This window comes from Malaclemys terrapin, chromosome 3, assembly GCF_027887155.1.
Source record: "Malaclemys terrapin pileata isolate rMalTer1 chromosome 3, rMalTer1.hap1, whole genome shotgun sequence".
In the NCBI taxonomy this organism is placed as follows: domain Eukaryota; kingdom Metazoa; phylum Chordata; order Testudines; family Emydidae; genus Malaclemys; species Malaclemys terrapin.
The window spans coordinates 198821815-198841043 of NC_071507.1; the positions used below are offsets into that span (position 1 = coordinate 198821815).

At 46.7% G+C, this 19229-nt stretch overlaps 1 protein-coding gene across 2 annotated transcripts in view; it reads right to left on the minus strand.

Moving 5' to 3' along the window:
• The window catches only part of GATA4 (GATA binding protein 4), a 46389-nt gene extending 27439 nt beyond the window's left edge, over nucleotides 1-18950 (minus strand). Inside the window, exons 1-2 of one of the 2 annotated variants that reach the window (XM_054023220.1) lie at nucleotides 18817-18950; nucleotides 14574-15417 (exon numbers count right to left, since the gene is read on the minus strand). In XM_054023220.1, the coding sequence (XP_053879195.1) occupies nucleotides 14574-15063 (490 nt within the window). In that variant the 5' untranslated portion in view covers nucleotides 15064-15417; nucleotides 18817-18950. The remainder of the gene's footprint in view (nucleotides 1-14573; nucleotides 15418-18816) is intronic. The other variant, XM_054023221.1, reaches the window with a different exon arrangement.
• Between the last annotated feature and the right edge of the window lie 279 nt (nucleotides 18951-19229).

Genomic DNA, 19229 nt, shown 5'->3' on the forward strand with positions numbered 1-19229 from the left:
GTGTAGACATAACCTACCCCACCTTTCTAGACATTTCTGATCCTGCTCATAGATTTAGCTTCATCTTTATTATTTATAGATATGATTTTTAATCTGTTATGCATCTAGGATCCTTGCAGCCAATATGGTGTTTTTTGCAGGTTTGCACGCTTTTAAAACAAATCCTGGATTCAACTGATTGCTGCTTTGCCGGGACCTGCGCAGGAAATGGGGTCAGAGCCATGACATCAGAGTTCAGGGGTGAGCTTCGCAGGAATGTTCCTAGAAATGCTTCCCTTCCATCCGACAGGAAACAGCATTGGCACCATTTTCCTCCCTGTATTATCTCCATGTTATAAATGGAAGTGGGCTGTCAGAGGCTCCCCTTGACTTAAGTGTCATTTGGTCCGGGGACTTAAGGGCAGGGGTGGAACAGAAAAACAATGCCTACAACCCCCATCTGCAGTGAGGAGTATCGAGAGTGATGGCCAGAAAATGTGGGATTTCTAATACTCTCCGGTGCTGTGTTCCTCGACCCAGGAACAAGCCTGGACAAATCATTTGAAGCTGGGATCACTGAGTGAGGGGTGCTATGTATTATTCCTTTACAAAGGAATTAAGATGCGATGGATTAAATCCACCCCGGTGCTAACAGCCAGTTCGAGGCCTACGCACCACTTACGGTTACGCCCTGTTTAGAGGGCTTAGGTAGGATTTCAGTGGTGCGTAGGCCCCGTGCTAGCCCTCTGCCTGGGTTGGGGTGCAGGGGAGGTTTCACCCTGAAAAAGAAACCTAGGAACGGGAAGTTGTAACGAATAAGTCCGCACAAAAGAGCATCCACATTCCATTTGGAATAGAAAGGGAGAATGTGATTAGCCAGCTCCTCCCACTCCCTCAACCAGGCGACAGCACCCCCTGTAGGGATCTGAGGGCCATAACAACCCTCATCTTCCTACAGGTTGCCGTCCGTTTGTCCCCTAGCCAAAGAGGCCTCCACACCATCCCACAGCCAAACTATTGCTCCAGTCATCCTAGGTATCATTGCATATCCCTCCCCAGGGCTGCTCCAGTCAGCCTATATGCTGGGGGCAGCCCTGGGGAGGGATATGCAATGGAGGCATTTACAGCCTCTTGATCACTGGGCCACAGTTCAGTGCCGGCCTCATCCCCAGAGCAATCTAGAGCCAGTTGCCAGTGGCCCTGAGGGATCATTAGCGGGCACACGACCCCTACAGATGGGGAACTGAGGCACAGAGAGGTTAAGAGACTTGCCCAAGGTCAGACAGGGAGTCTGCAGCACAGCCCGGGAAAGAAATCCAGACCTCCTGAGTCCCAGCCCAGTGTCTTAACCACAAGACCAAACTTGGGCTGGCTGGGTGTTTTTCCTCTCTACGGTCTGCGACCGAATCATCCTAAATGCCCTGATTCTATAAGCCAGGCACCAGTTCCTGTGGTCACTCGGGGCGAGGGGTGGTGCATGGCGCCCAAACAAGACATCGAGCTGAGAACAGAGGCACTCCTGACACAGACAGGGCAAGGGGGCGGGGCAAAAGAAAGAGGGGAGAGATCACAGAAGAGCTCAGACCCCATGGGTACTAGGACCCAGGTAGGTCCTACACCACTCTGGAAGTGTGTCCAAACTGTCAGGGACAGAAAGAAAGAAAGAAAGAAAGAAAGAAAGAAAGAAAGAAAGAAAGAAAGAAAGAAAGAAAGAAAGAAAGAAAAGTCGAGGCACCACCAGTGATTTTCTTGGCTGTCCCACTGAATCCCAGCCTCCACAGGCCATACCCTGCGGGTGTTGCCAATCTGTGATTAGATTAGCTGGATAGTTCTGCTCTCTGGGGTGGGGTGAAGAGGGAGGATCTGCTAATTCCCCTCCAGCCATTTCAGGCCTCAGAGAGATGGGCGAGTAAAAACAGAAAGGAGGGGAGGAAAGGATTGAAGGGACTTGTGGGGCCAATAGAGCTGAAGGGTTGGGGAACCCCAAGGAATAACCTTGCTGGGAACTCCTAGCATATTATCACTGACCCTGTTCACGCTGTTATCTATACAGCTGAGGGCCCTTCTAAATATATCTGGCCTGAGGCTCAGTTACTCAGTTCCTGCACTTGGGCAGGGATGGAGGGAAGAGGGGAAGGTGACTTTAAAATTACCTCTGCACTCCCTGTTTTCTGGGACCGTGCAGGGGCCTGCCTTGATCCCTGTGTAAGTCAGAGCAGCCTCAGGGCTGCTCTAACCACCTGGTTACATCTACACTGCAGCTGAGAGCGAGCCTCCCAGCCTGGCTGGACAGACTCATACTAGTCGCGCTTGAGCTAGGCTACTAAAAAGAGCAGTGTGGACTTCGCAGCTCCGGCATGGACTCGGGCTAGCCAGCCGAGCTCGGACCTAGGGGGCCGGGTCGGCATGAGAGCCCAAGCTGCTGCCCATGCCAGCCACACTGCTATTCTTAACGTGCCAGCTCAAGCCCCGCTAGCGGGGGTGGGGTCTGTCCACACTCAGGCTGGCAGCCTTTGTGCCAGATGTCAGAGCAGGGGAGGCCTTCTGTCCTGGCAAGGATTGTTGGGGGGGAAGCTGTTTGCACCCATTGTGCGGCTCCTTTACTCTGACAGGGTGGCATCCAGGGGCCCTAGAGTTAGTGAGAACCAGACGCATTGTGCCCCTCCCATGTTATACTCTCCCCTGTTGTGACTAGTACTCCTTCCACGCCTCCCTCTAGAATTCAGCACAGGGGTCGCATACAGAGTCCTTTGGGTATTGTAAACCAAGTAATCATATGACCTACTCCCTCTCTGAGCACACGCACCCCTGTCTCCAGGGCTTCTCCCAGTGTGTGCCCCAGTACCCCCCATCAGGGGAAGCAGCCTCAGGCTCCAGTTACTACACAGCCGGCTGGCGTATCTCATCATCATTATTATTAGAACGTCACTGGGACTATGCCAGTAAGTGAGTAAAGCAAGCCAGATCTGGACCCAAATCACTGGTTGGAGCCACACATATTTAATGGCTTTGTAACTGTTGGCCCCGATCTTGCAAAGACGTAATTAAGCACGTGCTTAGATTTATGCACCGTGAGTAGTAGCCCCACTGCGTGAAATCTTAGCCCCACTGAAGTCAATAGGAGTTTTGACTTGTGTTTAATGGGATTATTCACAATGCGTAAAGATAAGCATGTGCTTTAAATCTTTGCAAGATCGGGGCTCATGTGTGGAAAACAGCACTTTGAATCTCTGGATGGAAGATCTGATAAATAATAAGAATTATGACGGTTGTATTCTTTCTATATTATTCCATTACCAAAATGACGCGGTTGTGAGGCAAATCGTATTGTCCTGACACAGAAAGTGATTGGCCTCGGTCACTAATGACCCCTTACATTGCTGGAAACTGAATTCCCTTTTCACCGTTTGTGCCGTTTCTTGTCTCCCGCTCAGCGTGGACAATGCAGCTAGCCTGAGGTTTTTTTCACGAGTTTCACCCAAGTGGCCCTCTTGCTGTTCGGCTTCCAACCCCTGCAGGGGAAGGTTTCTGTGCAAAGATCTTAAAACCATTGGTATGGAGCTTACCTTTTTTTGTTGATTGTTTTATGAAACACACTCTTGGGGATTCAACCCCCTGAGGGTATCTCTCTGAGGGTCCAACTCTACAGCCCTTACTCAGCTGACGAATCTTTGCTCAAGGGAAAAGTCTTATTGACCTCAGGACGGCACTCATGTCAGACCTGCGGGATCACTGAGCCAGATTCTGGTTTCTGTCACACCGGTGAATATCTTTAAAGGAAGGAATTCCAAAAACAGCCCAGGACAACTCAGGTCAGACTCTAGCCTATATATATATATCTTTGTTTTCTCTAATTCTTTTCATCCTCCCAAATATGCCCAGTTTGTGCTTTTTGCCCCCTGTTCTCTGTTCACTGGATAACCTCTAATAATTCTCTTTTCCGGCCTTTTTTGTTGTTCTGAACATTGGGTCACTCCCCTGCATTGCGAGGGGGGTGGGGAAGAGCGAGAGAGATTTTCACAATAACTGATTAAATATCTGAACAGGTCAATTCAGACCTTGACAAGCACCCAGCCAATAAACCTGCAGGTACCAAAACTTATCAGAGGGAAATATAACTTGCAGTTTTTCTAACCCAATTGATTGGACTTTTATCTAAAATAACAGACATTATAAGATAGGAAATAGCTTGAGATAAGGAACAAAATCGAGTAGTCTTGAATCAGATCGGATTGCGGACAGATTCACGCTCCCACACCTGCCCTGGATGGATCAATGAAAGTTTCTTGGCATTGTCCTCTCTGATTTTGAAACGCTGCTCAAGTCGGGTGAACTTTGAGACTTCGGCGTTTATTCTGCGATTATAATTAACCTGCTCCCCACTCGCTATTGATTAGCCCTGACTGGAGGTGACAAAGTTTGACTGGATGGCTCAGAAATGTAAATGGTTGGGGACGACGGAAAGAGCCGAGAGAGGAGGCTGACTGCGGAGGGAGTGTGAGATTGGGACTGCTCTGCTAAATGCTAGGAAATGGAATGACTTTTCCATTAACGTGGGGCCATAACCATTCGGTGAATCACCCAAAGCTTTAGGGCCAGACCCTCAATTGCTATTTATCACTATAACTTCCCTGGATCCGCAGCAGATACAAATCTTCCTCGTTCCACTGGCAGGGGCTGGTCTAGCAACAGGCAAAACAGGCGGCTGCCTCGGGTGGCAGATTCTGCCTGGTGCAGCTGGGCCAAACCGGAGTGATGCTGCAACCCCGGGTGCTACGTACGTTTGGCCGGGCTGCCAGACTGGACATCCCATTGTCTTGAGCGGCCTCTGTCCATTGGAGCCTCTCGTGTTGCAATGAAAGTAACTTGAAGTGCGTGGAGCAGAGCTAACTGACAGCATCTGAAGATCAGCCCCATATATATAGCGCAAGGGCTGAATGCTGAGTACACAGTGAAGGGCGCTGCCCTGTGCATGGGTTTGCTGGAGAAAACTCTCAGCACTGACCAAACTGGATATCAAGGGAGCCAGGCTGCAGCAGCTGCTGCAGGGCATAGGGAGGAGCGGTACCCACATTCGGCCGTGCTCCCCTCATGAATGAGCATTCCCAACACATCCACAATCCCTCCTGTGCCGAGAGAGCCTCCCCGAGACTGCTGGGGGCAGAACTGGTTCCTTGCATAGTAGGAACACATTTAGCACCTTACATGCCTCAAGGTTTGGGGCTTATTTCACAGTGTTTTTTCAGAATTGCCAGCCCTGGACGGTCAAAAATCATGAGCCCAGCCTCCTAAAAATCACGAGATTGGCTTAAAAAATCATGAGATTTAAAAATAATAATAAATGTTAGGTTCTTTTTAATTTGCCTTTTGAGGGTTTAGGGCTCCCGTTTTCAAGCTTTCCTCTGCCACTGGGAGGGCTAGAAACTTACTAATTTTTTTCCCAATGAAAGCTTGGAGAGTCTCACACAATAACATGACTCCAAGAGCTGGGGCTTTCAGAAACAACACCAAATCTCACAACGAGTTGGCAACAGCATAGGGGAGGAAAGTGAAGAGGCAGTCAAGGTGGGGAAGCCTTTCAAATGATATTTGAAAACACATGGAGAGGTGATGAGCTGCAGTTACACATGGGCTGTTTTACAAGGCAGGAGCTACAGGCAGGGCTGTGCACTGGGAGTTAAGACTGAGGTAAGATAATGATATTGGCTATGTCTACACTACCGCGGTAAGTCGACCTATGCTACGCAACTCCAGCTACGTGAATAACGTAGCTGGAGTCGACGTACCTTAGGTCGAGTTACTGCGGGGTCTACACTGCGGGGGGTTGACGGGAGAAAATCTCCTGTCAACTTACTTTACTCTTCTCATTGGGGGTCGACTGGAGAGCAATCTGCAGTCGATTTGGGGGGTCTTTACTAGACCCGCAAAATCGATCGCCGGTGGATTGATCTCAGAGCATCGATCCCCACCGTACTGTAGACCTGCCCACTGTCTCATTGCTTCCTTGCGCTCCCCCATCAGTCTGGCTGTATCCATTTGTCGCCTCTTGTCTTATACTTAGATTGGAAGCTCTTTGGGCCAGGGACCAACTTTTGGTCTGTGTTTGTACAGCACCTAGCACCGTGGGGTCCTGGTCCATGACTAGGGTTCCGAGGGGCTACCGCAAAACAAATACTACTACTGCTAATAATAAGACACATCAGAGAAGAGGTTTGTGCCGGACAAATGGAAGGGGGAGATGAATGAGGTAAAAGAGCAACCGATTGCTTCTTACAAGCAATTGTGTGATCTCCCCTAAAGTGCCAACCCCTCTATGTGGCAACCAATAAACTTGATTAGAAATTACCAAAAGTTCCATTAACTGTAGTCTTGGGATTTGTGTGCTGAGACTCAACTAATTTTAGGTCTCCATTCATTTTGCAGCGGATTGTTTTCCTCTGCATCCCAGTTCCCCCTCCCACCACCATCTTATATGGCCCTGATCCTGCTTCTCTTCCAGTCCATAACAAACCCCACTTTGATTTCAAGGGGAACCATTTCATCTCAGAACAAAGCTGGCTAGACTTTCTTTTAATGCAGATCTCTGCTTAGACTTTTGTGTGTAGATCAAACCTATGTGAATTAATACAGAACTACGCTGCAGAGTTAACCATCTTTAAAAACCTCAGTGCAAATTTCTGCAAAATACGTCTTCACTGCCCTCAGACACTGCCTAAAACATCACTTGAAAAACAAAGAATTCTTACGTTCTGAAGTCTGGAATTGTCAAAGCTGGATAAGGGCGCTGGATGCCCCCACTTTGGAAAATATCAGCCTAAATCTTTATTGGAGTGTGCTCCCGTTAAAAGCCCTGGTGTCTGAGTTCTATGCACGAGGAATTCCAACACTGCCGAACCGTATTTAAAGGAATAATAATAACAGAAAGAACTGCTTGTTTCAAAATATAAGATACAAAGGAACTGTCAGCGGTTCAGTAAATCAGTTCTGTTTCAGGAATGTCTTCTCTAAGGGCTGGATCCTTATTACACAGGTTACAAGAAATTCCCACTGACTTAAGTGGACCAAAGGAGTCCGTGAAATGCTGTTCCTCTGTGTGTAAATGCCAATTCACTTTTGCTACAATGCACTGGTCCTTCAAAATTTTCCACCGTGTCGCTGCACAAATGGAAGTTGTAGTGCTACTTCTAGTGGCAACAACATCAGGGAATATTTATATATATATAGATATAGATAGATAGATATACCTATCTCATAGAACTGGAAGGGACTGGTCATCAAGTCCAGGCCCCTGCCTTCACTAGCAGGACCAAGTACTGATTTTGCCCCTGATTCCTTAATGGCCAGCTTAAGGATTGAACTCACAACGCTGGGTTTAGCAGGCCAATGCTCAAACCACTGAGTTATCCCTCTCCCCAATTGCACCTTGCATGATCTAACCATTTTCAACACACTTTTTTTTTTGTTTGTTAATAAAAGACCCAAGTTAAATGTGATCACAAATAATTATTTTTAATTTGTCATTTGAGGCTGGACAAATTTACAACTACCAACGGCCACACCGCTTAGCACTCCATAAAGATTCGCTCCCAGAAAGTGTAGCTTCAGTTTCATTATGCCTGGAATAACATGCTGAATGCTTAATGGCTCACTGTCAGGTAGTTTAGTTCCAAAATGTAGGTTTTCTACTTAAAAAAAGACCAGACACAACCTATGATTAAATATTTTTTCATTATTTTTTTTTAAATTTCACAATTTGAGATGCATGTTTTTGTATTGTCTTAAAATTCCACAATTTAAATTGAACTTTTTGTGATCCTTTTAAAAAATATACGTCAATCAAAACATTTTCTTTGTTCTTTAAGCACGCAAACTACAAGAGATTACCAGGGCGAAACTGACCCCGAATAGCGAATGAAACCGACTAGTTTAGCAGCCCAGTACCGTATGCTCAGGACACCCGTCTCCAGCCTATTTCACCGTGAGCACAAGGACTACAGATCCCTAATTTTGTTTTTCAACAGGATGAGCGATGGAAAGAACAAGCCCAGTCCCACACACACCTCTCAACCTTCCGGTGCCCAAATGTAGGAGGTAAAATGGCCAAAGATCCAAAATGAAGGACGCAAAAAAAATTATCCCGGCAAAATCCACACAGTGTTGTGAGCTTCTTTCCTTCAGTGCAACTAATACACTCTAACCTCAGTGCAATAATCCTACTTTTCTCATGTCACACTCTCAGCAATGAAACGACAAGGGACACCAGATTTGTGTGGATTGCAGGGAACTTCAGGATTAAACTCAGTGCCGTCCCATGAAATGAGCTATTGTCCCGCTGTCGTATGCAGGCAAAGCTCTTCTTGGAGTCAGTGGGAATTCTACTTGCATGAAGACTGCAGGATTATTTCTCCCTAAAATCCTAATTCTGCAATCAGATGCAGCCTCTGTGCAAGCAGATCTGATAGCTTATATCGGAGCCTGTTAGGATTTTTATTTAATTGCTTCAATTTTAATAATTTATTAACTTAATGTGTTTAATTTCTTCAGTGTGAAACATCTCTGTTTTTAATGTATCTAGCACAGTGGGGTCCTAATCTGGACCAGGACCGGTGAATACGACCATAATTATATTCTTTTTGTTCTTACAGAGGGTGATTTTTTTTAAACCTGTCATTTTCATGTGAACTGGTGTCCACTTAAAAAAGGTCCTTCATTTTACAGCCATCAATCTTTAATATGTTTTATCCAACCCTGGAATAGAATGTTATCCATTCCAACGGCCAAACCGTGGAGCCCTTACTCCCTGTTGTCACTTAGGCCTGGTCTACACTTAAAACTGAAAACCTCACATCCCCTAGTGACACAGCTCTGACGGCAAAATCCCCAGTGTAGATGCAGCGATACCAACAGAAGAATGCTTCAGTTGGCATTGCTAACTGCGTTTGAGCAGGCGGTGTTCCTATTCTGGCACAAAAACTCCTTCTGTAGGCACATGCCGTGTCTACACTAGGGAGCTATGCTGGTATAGGATCTAGTGTAGACGTAACTTTACTCTCATGAGTCGCATTTGTATAATAACTGCTCACCCACGTGGGGTAGGGCTCAGCAACTTGGCCCCCAAGTTAGCTAAGAAGATACCCTTTATCCTAGTGAAGATGCACCCAAAGTGTTGGGAGATCAATGTCAAACTAGTTGCATCTAAGGTTTGTGAGGGGGCACCTGCATATACAGCAGGATAGTCTTAGAGAAACTATCTTTCATGACTGAAGAGCTCACAAGTGCAACATCTGATCCTGCTTGGACAAACAGTCCTGTTTACTTCGGGCGAAATCCTGGCCCCATTGCAGACTCCTTGCTTTCAACAGAGCCAGGATTCCTCCCCATCACTGGGAATACAGGATCAGGCCTGGGACATTTCCTTTGATAAACAGCCTGCAATTAACAGGAGCTCAATCACAGGATTCTATCCTCTTTTCCCAAAAAGATGGAAACAAACGACAAAAAGACAAACAGATTCATGTCCCAACAATTCATTTTTTAAAAGGCCTCTCGATATTCTTGTAACTAAAGTAAATCTGTACAAAGACCTGTGTCTAGAGCTTGCTAATTTTATCTTTTAAACTAAAGTATTAGATTTAATGCCCTTCACCCTTTATCTTCAGATTGTATTGGTTTACACAAACAACTGATTACAACTTATAATGTAACATAGGCTATGTTCTGATGTCATTTGATGCAACATTTTGGTCTATATATTAATAAATAATAACAACACGTGTATTACTGATTTATTTCAAGTCTGTAGAAAACCACTGTTCTGGGATTTTGGGGACGAAAGAATATTTATGTATCTGGGCTAAATCCTTCTTCCCCTTTGCCCAATTCTATTCTTTATTAGGCTCAGTTCATGGCTCCGTCGAATCAATTTTACAACAGTGCAACTCCATTAAGGGCAATGGAGTCACGCCACCATAAAACTGGGATATGACAGCAATGAAGCAGGCCCACGCACTCCAGTGGGATTTTCCTATTTGGTTTGTGTCCCTGAAGCGCATAATCATTTATTCACATAAGCAGTGCCGATGGGAGCTTGTCTGTAAGGGATGTGGCCGTGAGTGAGGGTTGCAGGACTAAGCTCTAATTTTGGAAGAGGAGGGTGGGATTCTGTATATTACAGACACAATATAGATAAACGCATATATAGGTATAAGGCCCAAGTCCATGGAAATCAATGGGAGTTGAGGGTGTGCCACACCTTTCTGCATGCGGTGCTGGGTACTTAGAGCTCAGTAACACACACACAGCAGACACCTCTGTAGAAGGGGTGTGGGGAACAGTTACTGTACTCCATTGCTTTCTGTGGCAAAAGATTGTAACAAATGCTGATGAGTCACATGGAAACCACCCAGGGGATGCTACAGGGCAAATATCTTAGTGTCCCTGCTGAAAAGCTTAGGAGCTGGTTCAAAATCTCAAACAGCATTTGCCTACAAAGCTGTGTTTCTGCTCAGGGCTTTGATCTTTCCAGATACTGCTGCTGTGCTGAAAATCGGCCCGTTCAGACAACCCCCTTCCCAGACTTCTGCTTTGGTTTCCAGTGAAAAGAACATAAATGTTCCCTCCAGTGGACAAATCCCTGTAACGCCCGAGTGCAATCATATTCCCCCCTCCGTTCCATCGGAGCGGCTCCACTGATTTCAAAGGAATTGCGTCAGCGTAAATGAGAAGGAAAACTGGCTCCATAAGGCTGCAGAGAGGGTAAGGATTTGACCCATTGTCCATATTTTTAAACAATCATTGCATGCTACACAGATCGGCCTTCCAGGCCTTGCTTCTCCCTTTCCCTGCATGGATCTTGGGGCCTGACTCTGGTAAATGTCTCCCTCACTTTAAATTATGTGGATTCCTCCAATCCACAACCCTTTCCCCCAGCTCCGAGTCTGCGGGTTGCAAGGCTGTGCTAATTTCAGAGTCTGCGGAGGAGAGAGCAGCAGCGGATGCTCAAAAGGAGGAGACGGCTTTTGGCTTTGACAGGGCTATGAACGCAGACTTAAAAGTGGGTTCTTTTCACGCACCATTAAATCAGGAATTCATTAAAGCCTCATCAAACCAAGGCTTGGATCAAGTTCATGGCCATCTCGGATGGGCCTGATCCTCCCTCTTTAGGCTCTGAGGTTGGTATCCTGCAAAGGTTTAAATTAGGCACCTTGGGACCATGTTGGGTAACATTTTCAAAAGTGCCTGAGCCTAAATCCAACTAGGAGCCTTAAGCCACTAATTTTACCCAGTCCGTCGTTGATTTTTACACCCAACTTCCCATTGTTCAGCTTTAAAAAAAATCAATGCCACAAATATAGGCTCTTTGGTTTTGGTTTCACGCTGTATCATAATGTAATAAAGCCTGTGTTGTTCTCCCCACAAATCTGACTGTCATGGAAATGACATGCAAGTGTACACTTCAGGATTCAGCCCACGGGGCCTGTGTTTCTTTTACACTTTGGCACATTTGTGTAGCAAATAAATAAACCAAAGTATTCTGCCCGCACCTAATGACCCCAGCCAGGTTTGGGGCTCCGCTGTGCTAGGCACTGTGAAAACACAGAGCAGAACCCAGCCATCCCACTAAAGTCTATGGTTGAACTGAACTGTGTGCATTTCCCTCATGTTATTATTTACAACGGAACATGATGTTATCTCCCTTCACACTACATATAGCGAGGTTTTTCCCCTCCATATGTGCCTATCACTCTGATTTCCTGCAATAATTTCATTTCTTTCACCTGGACTTTCTAACCAGCTGTTCCCCTCTTGTAATGAATCTCTCCCTTTGCTTGTTAACTGCCTTCCTACAGCTTTTCCACATTTCATACCAACACCTAGAAAAGTACAGTCTCCGCAAAGTATCCCCTTAGGTTAGAAAAGCCACCCAGCTGGAAATGATCCTTGTTCCATTTAAATACTAAGGGCTAAGGCCTGCAGGCAAAACTCCCATGGAATCCAGTGGGAATTCATCTTGAGCAAAGATGGAGGTTTGAGCCCTAAATCAGTGGTTCTCAACCAGGGGTATGTATACCTCTTGGGTATGCAGAGGTCCTCCTGGGGATATACGGACTCATCTAGATATCTGCCCTAGTTTTACAACAGGCTACATAAAAAGCACTAGCGAAGTCAGTACAAACTAAAATTCCCTACAGACAATGACTTGTTTATACTGCTCCATATACTATACACTGAAATGTAAGTACAATATTTATATCCCAATTGATTTATTTGATAATTATATGGTTAAAATGAGAAAGTCAGCAATTTTTCAGTCCTAGTGTGCTGGGACACTTTCATATTTTTATGTCTGATTTTCTACTCAAGTAGTTTTTAAGTGAGGTGAAATTTGGGGGTACGCAAGACAAAGACTCCTGAAAGGGGTACAGTAGTCAGGAAAGATTGAGAGCCACTGCCCTAAATGATTGCTTTAAATATAACCCCCAATCCAGTCATTGTTGAACTTCAAGCAGTTATAAAACGTAATTTACAATTTTCATACCCAGCTCTCATGCATATTTTTAAGTTTAAATTTTTACTTGTACTAAGTACTTTTTATTTTAAAACCCAAATATATTTTGCTCGCTTAGGCCCCGATCCTGCAATCGGATCCAGCCAGGAAGACACCCTCCGTGTAAATTATAGCACTACATAGGCAAGGCGGTCTACTGGCACAGATCCATTTGCTGAATTGGGGCCTTGGTCTTGAACTTAAAATTATACCCAGCCATACTTTCCTGTAACACTGAATGTAAAAGATCATGACTGTTCAGTTGGTGGGCTGGACAATATAATTGGTACTGTACAAAGGCACAAAGACCAATTCGACCCTACGCCCTAAGAGCTTAGAATCAAAGCTTGTAACCTACATACCCGAACAAGTGTGGTGTTAACTGCTAGGGATAGCAGCTTTGAAGTCAATGGAACTACTATGATAGTAGGTACTGTGCTTAGTACTAAGTGGTAAGGATTGGACCCTGAAAGTCAGATGCATAGAAGAAAGGGGCTGAAAACTGCAGAGAGGGGAATAATTTAGAGAGGCTTCAGGTATTCCTTGGTTTGGTTTTGTTGTGGTATTTAAAATTATTATTAACGCGCTACATGTGGGCAATGGAGAAGATACGGGGTTTTTAGGAGCAGTCTAAAAGATTATTGAAATATGTCAGACATCATTTATCGCACATCTTAACAATGCTGTCTGATAACACCACAAGGCTGGTACAAACTTTGTCTTTAAAATACCAGGTGGCGCTTCTTAAACGCCTTTGTATCGGCAACAAAACGCTCCAAGAGATTGAGACGCCCAGTCCCCAAACAATAACCACCTGGATTTGTGAAAAGTTTTAAAAAAATCATCCTAGAGCATTGTACAAATTCATACTAGACTAGGAGGAACAATTGTGCTAAACACTATTATCTACAGGTACATTGTGCATGAATTCAAATACTTTTCCTAGTACTGTGTTGTATTTTTAAACTACACCACCCTCAGCTGAGGCTAAACCAAATAGGGTGGTAGAGAGAACATGGAGAGGAAACGGGGTGATCCACTTGTGATTATACGGAGGATTCACTTCTTTTCCCAACCCCCATCTCTCCAAAATAAAATAAAGAGGCAACATTTTTCGTCGCTTAGGCGGATTTTGAAAACCTGTGCACTTTATGTTACATCAGCATGTAGCCTCCTAAATAAAAGTGACCAGGCGTCACCAAGATTTTCAAAACCGGGGGCCTAAAGATAGTCTCCTAAATCTACATCAGGCACCTAAATAAGTGGTTTCGTTTTCAAAAGCGCCCAGGACCCAGCAGCTCACAGAGAAGCCCATGGAAGCCAGCAGGGTGCTGCTTATCACCTTCCACTTATTTAGAAGAGTAAATATGGATATAACTACTCGTTTCCCTTCCTCTTCTCCCCTGCCTCATCTTCCTCACCCCGCTTCCTTCAGTGGGCCCTCTCCTTTCCCTTTCCTTCAGCTTATCCCCTCCCAACTCACCCACACACCCCAAAAATGGGACACTAACATGCCATAGGCCGTTGTTCACTCTCCTGGTGTGTTATACCCATTCCCCCTCTGTCCTGTCTATTTAGACGCTCTCCAGGGCAGGCACTGTGTACAGAATTATAGAAGATCAGGGTTGGAAGGGACCTCAGGAGGTCATCTAGTCCAACCCCCTGCCCAAAGCAGGACCGACCCCAACTAAATCATCCCAGCCCCTAGCACATGGGAGCCTTGTTCTTGATGAGTCCCTAGGCCCTGCCCCAATAACCAGGACTAATAATAATAATTAATAACAACTTGGGGCACCCAAGCGGAAAGCGTTGGCCTTGGGCCGCTCCTTGTTTTCTTACGCAGCCAGCTCCTAATTCAACCCTCATTGCTCTACCTCCCCAAGCAGTCCCGCTTCCCGGGACCCGTCTCTGCAGAGAGGGGCAGGCCAGCAAGAGGCGGAGGTGCGGCCCCAGCCCCACTGCCTGCAAAGCAAACTCCCCGGCGCCAGTTCCCGAGCCAGCGCCCGGGCCGGCCGAGCAGCCGCTGCCCCGGGGCGGCGGCACTTACCGAGGTTGGCGTGGCGGGCGGCTCCCGCGGCGCCCCGGTTGGGCAGGTTGTGCAGCATGGGGCTGTCGAAGGGCGATGCGCTCCACGTGGTGCCCATCTCCGGGCTCATGTAGGCTGGGTAGGGGCCGGAGTAGGAGCCCCCGAAGCCCCGGCCGTACTGCTCCCGGCTCAGCGGGCTGCTGTACGGGGCGGCCTCCCGGGAGGCGCCGGGCGAGAAGGAGAAGCGGGGCGAGACGGGCGGGTGGGAGGCTCCGGGGTTGTAGGCGGCGGGCTCGGCACCGGGCTGCGTCCAGATGGAGTGGCTGGAGGCCGGGCTGGCCTGCTGGGAGGAGCCGCCGCTCTGGAGGTAGGGCAGGCTGGGGAGCATGGAGGTGACCCGGGTGGTGGGCACGTAGACCGGGGAGGCGGCCGCCCCGCCGTGCATGAACCCCCCGGCCCCCTCGTAGGCTGGGGGGCCGTGGTTCGCGGCCATGGCCAGGCTCTGATACATCGCGGCGCGAAGCAAGGCCGGGCCCCGACACAATCCAGAGTGGGGGGACCTGGGGGGGCAGGTTACCAAGTTAGCTCCAGTTTAACTGCAACGCTGCACTGCTGGTTATTGCCCGCTCCTGCCCAAGGACCCTGCAGTCCTCAATCCGGTCCAGCAAGCCCCAGTCCTCCCTGGGGTCCGCCTTCCACGCTGGGCTTCTCCACGCCGGCGGAGCTGCCGGTCCTCTGCAAGAGCCGGGTCTAGCGCCTTAGCTGCTCCCCCTTGGCTCCATCCAGCAAGCCAAAGCCACCGGGGCTGGGAAGTTTAAACATTGGAGTCTCCTCCCCTCTCCTGCGGGCCGGCTCACACCCACACCTAGCCGAGAGAAAGCACAGCGGGGAGAAGCTGGTTAGAAAGGGGGGGGTGGGGGGACACACACACACCCAGCCTAGAGCCTGCGGAGATAAGGAGGTTAGAGAGAGCCGGGGAGGAGGGTCACTAGGGGAAGGTGAGAGACGGAGCATTCCCCAAGGCTGCTCCAGGAGCCCCTGGAGGGAAAAAAAAAAAAAGCTTTGTCCTCAGGTACGACTGGGCCTATTGTGTTGTTAATGTGCCGGAGCCCGGTGTTTGATCTGAAATCACACCGGGGCTGATTGCAGGCGACCAGGAGTCTGAAGCTGTCAAGGGAGAAATGAAATGAAGCGTACACGTGAGGGGGGTCGCGCATGACAAAGACACCTACACACCCAGAGGATAGAGAGACATGGACACACACAGACGCACACAGAGATAGAGACACATGCACACACACAGAGAGAGACACATACACACAGATAGAGACGCATGCACACACGAATACACAGAGATAGACGCATGCACACACACACAGAGACACAGAGGATAGAAACACGTGCACACACACAGATAGACACACTTGCACACATACACAGAGTTTAGAGACACATGCACACACAGAGACACACACAGAGATAGAAACACGTTCACACATACACAGAGTTACACAGACACACCCAGAGAGTTTAGAGACACATGCACTCACACACAGAGGATAGACACATGCACACACACATACACAGATACAAACATACAGGGACACATGCAGACACTGAAATAAACACATGCCAGGCATACATACACAACACGTGCAACATATACATATATGCACATACACATGCCTGTATGCATCCGAAGAAGTGGGCTGTAGTCCACGAAAGCTTATGCTCTAATAAATTTGTTAGTCTCTAAGGTGCCACAAGTACTCCTGTTCTTCTTTTTGCGGATACAGACTAACACGGCTGTTACTCTGAAACATGCCTGTAGACAGACACCCACATACAAGAGCAGTATAAACACACACACATGCATACATACATAGACACCTACAGGGACCCACACACATAGGCAGTGCAAACGCGCGCAGACAGCGGGCGGGAGAGACGGTACGAAATATGAAATAAGTGGTTATATCTAAGTGCAAATGATCCACTTTGGTTTCCAAGTGAATCCGTGTTAAACAAAAGAAACCATTCTCCGCATTGACGTAGTAACAGCTCTGCTAATAGGAAGCGCTGCGGAATAACTTGGCAATAAATGATCGAGATTAAAAGAAAACGACTTTTTAAAGGCATCTACTAGTAAAGGGGCCCGATCCTCAGGCAAAACTACCAGCTAGCTTCTTGGTGGGATTTTTGCCTAAGAACTCATCGGCTGGAAAAAAAAATCTCTAGTGATTAAAGAATGTAGAGATTTTGCATAGCCTTCTCTAAGCTTTGGCTCAGGCCCTGGAATTGTAAAACACAAATCAGCTAGTTCTGATTAGTGATGGCCCGGAAAGAAATATATTTAATCGCTTTGTCGTTGGAGAGCACGAATAATTTCAACGCTGCCAGAGACCTGCCAGCCCTCGAGCAAATTCATGCTATTCCCCCTCCTCCCCCCCCACACACACCCCAACGCACCCCTTTGGATTTTGAAGCAAAAAAAATGATAATTAAAAAATCAATATGAAAGCGGAAGAATAGCATTGCATTGGTTTAGAGAGGGGGTCTTAGACACAGAGATTGTGATCTCTACTTTACCATAAAACTAGTTTAAAAAATAAGTCTCGGCGCCTCCAAAAAGTCACAGGACTGACCCTTTTACTCCAGCCGAATTTACAATAAGTAAAGTCACTGATCACTTTTATTAAGCATAATAATGATTCTGATGCTAAGGGCAGGTTTGCTGAGAGTTGGATTGCTTGAAATGGTGTACAGATACTGGACTGCTGCAGTCTCTTCTTTACAATGTTTGGGAAAATGTTACAAGGTTGTTGGGGTTTTAAGTAACATAGTATTTTGAGGAAAAAAATAATGTGGAGAAAATCAGATCCGATGGGTGGATATTTCTGAAAATAATTTCCGAAGAACAGAACCTGCAGAGATTTCTTTCGTGAAGTTCCTTATATTCTTTTAATCTTTATTCTCCTGAACAAAAGGAGAACTTGGAAAATTGGTGAACGAGACTGTTTGGCCTTTACCAACAAATATACAATCAACATTAGTTATTGTTTTTTGTGGGGGGAGAGGGGGGAGACGACCAATAAGTTTAAAGCATATTGAAAAAGTAATACATTCGAAGCCTAATGGAAATTAATTAATTCTTTCCCCATTTTTTATTATAGGCAGTAAAAATATTTTTATTGATATTGTTTTTCATATGTTATTAATTAGCTGAAACATAGTTTAAAAGAAGATCAAGAATTCGGTTTGGAGACATAAAGTCTGGCGGTAAAATTAAGCAGTGCGGTTTATTCTTTTTGTGATATACTTTTGGATCTAAATATATAAAAATGGATCTTTAGAGCTGTGTTGATCGCTATTTTTTTTTTAATTTACTTTAATCTCTGGTGGTGTCATTTATTTCTGTGTGTGATTAAAACGATAGGAGATTGGCGCAAATAATATCAGAAAAGCCTGGGAGTTTGCTAATCTTTAGTAGAAAGTGAAATATTCTTAAAGAGATTACAAAGTGTATCCAAAAGCATACTAAAATGATATAGCTGTGTCTGATGTCTCCTTGCCTTCTTTCTTCTGCTGGGATTCTGGCTAATATGCCACACACTGAAAAAATGGATTTAGTGAAAGGGGAAAAGTTCTTTGATGTTATTTAAATTTGACAAACCAGGTCACTATCCTCCCCCAAAACAACTCTCCGTACCTCCCAAGGAGTGAATTTAGAATCAAAAGAGATAAGTCCTAGATAAGAGCAGATAACCAGCAAGACAGAGAGAGACAAGGGAGATGAACAAGCTTAACACGAAGGAAATTTTGGAAATTGTAAGGGGGGGGGGATAATTCTGGAGAATGGGAGCTTGTCAAAATGTCCAACCCCAGTCGGCCTTTATCCCGATCCTCCAAATCTACTCATGTTTCCCCCCTCCCCAGTGTCAGAAACAAACGAAACGAGGGGGGAATCCGTCTGTGTCCCCCCACCCCCCATGGCCAAAACTGTAACTGGGGCTTTGACAGTTTCCATGTCATGGCCAAAGAGGCAGGAGCAGAAACGAATCCGCAGCAGGGAAAAGGACCCTAAGGAGGCGAGCGATTTTCATCACAACGTTTGTAACAGTTGAAAAAACAGAATCAAGGCTGGCTCTGGATTTCGAGGGAAGTGAGAGGCGATCACGCCACATCTGGGTCCCTGCAGCTGCGAGAAACGAGCCGATCTGACGCTTAAACATCCTGGAAAGGTAACAAGAAAAGATCTACCCACCTTTGGTGATGTCGGAGGGCTAGGGCACCCCCTGGCTTGGCTTTTCACCTCTAGCTCGTTGGGACCCACTGGGAAGTGGGGCTTTCCCCCTCCCCCTCCTGGCTCAGAAGCCAAGTGCTGCCCTGCCAGCCTTTCCCTGCTCTCTCTCTCTCTCTTTCCCCCTTCCTCCACTCTCCTTCTCCTCTCCCACTTGGTGACTGGTTTCCCCACATCACGTGGCGGGGAGGCAATATCTGTTGCACCATCAGCCGGCGCCAGGCTTCATTCCTGTTTAAAAAAAAAAAACACACACACACACACAGCAGCCAAAGTCCAGCAGTCTCTTCTCTGGCTGCTCCACTCAGCAGAGGAAGGGGCTTTCAGCTGGAGCCAGTTTATGACCCCCACATCCCACCTAAAGGGAGGCACGTGCC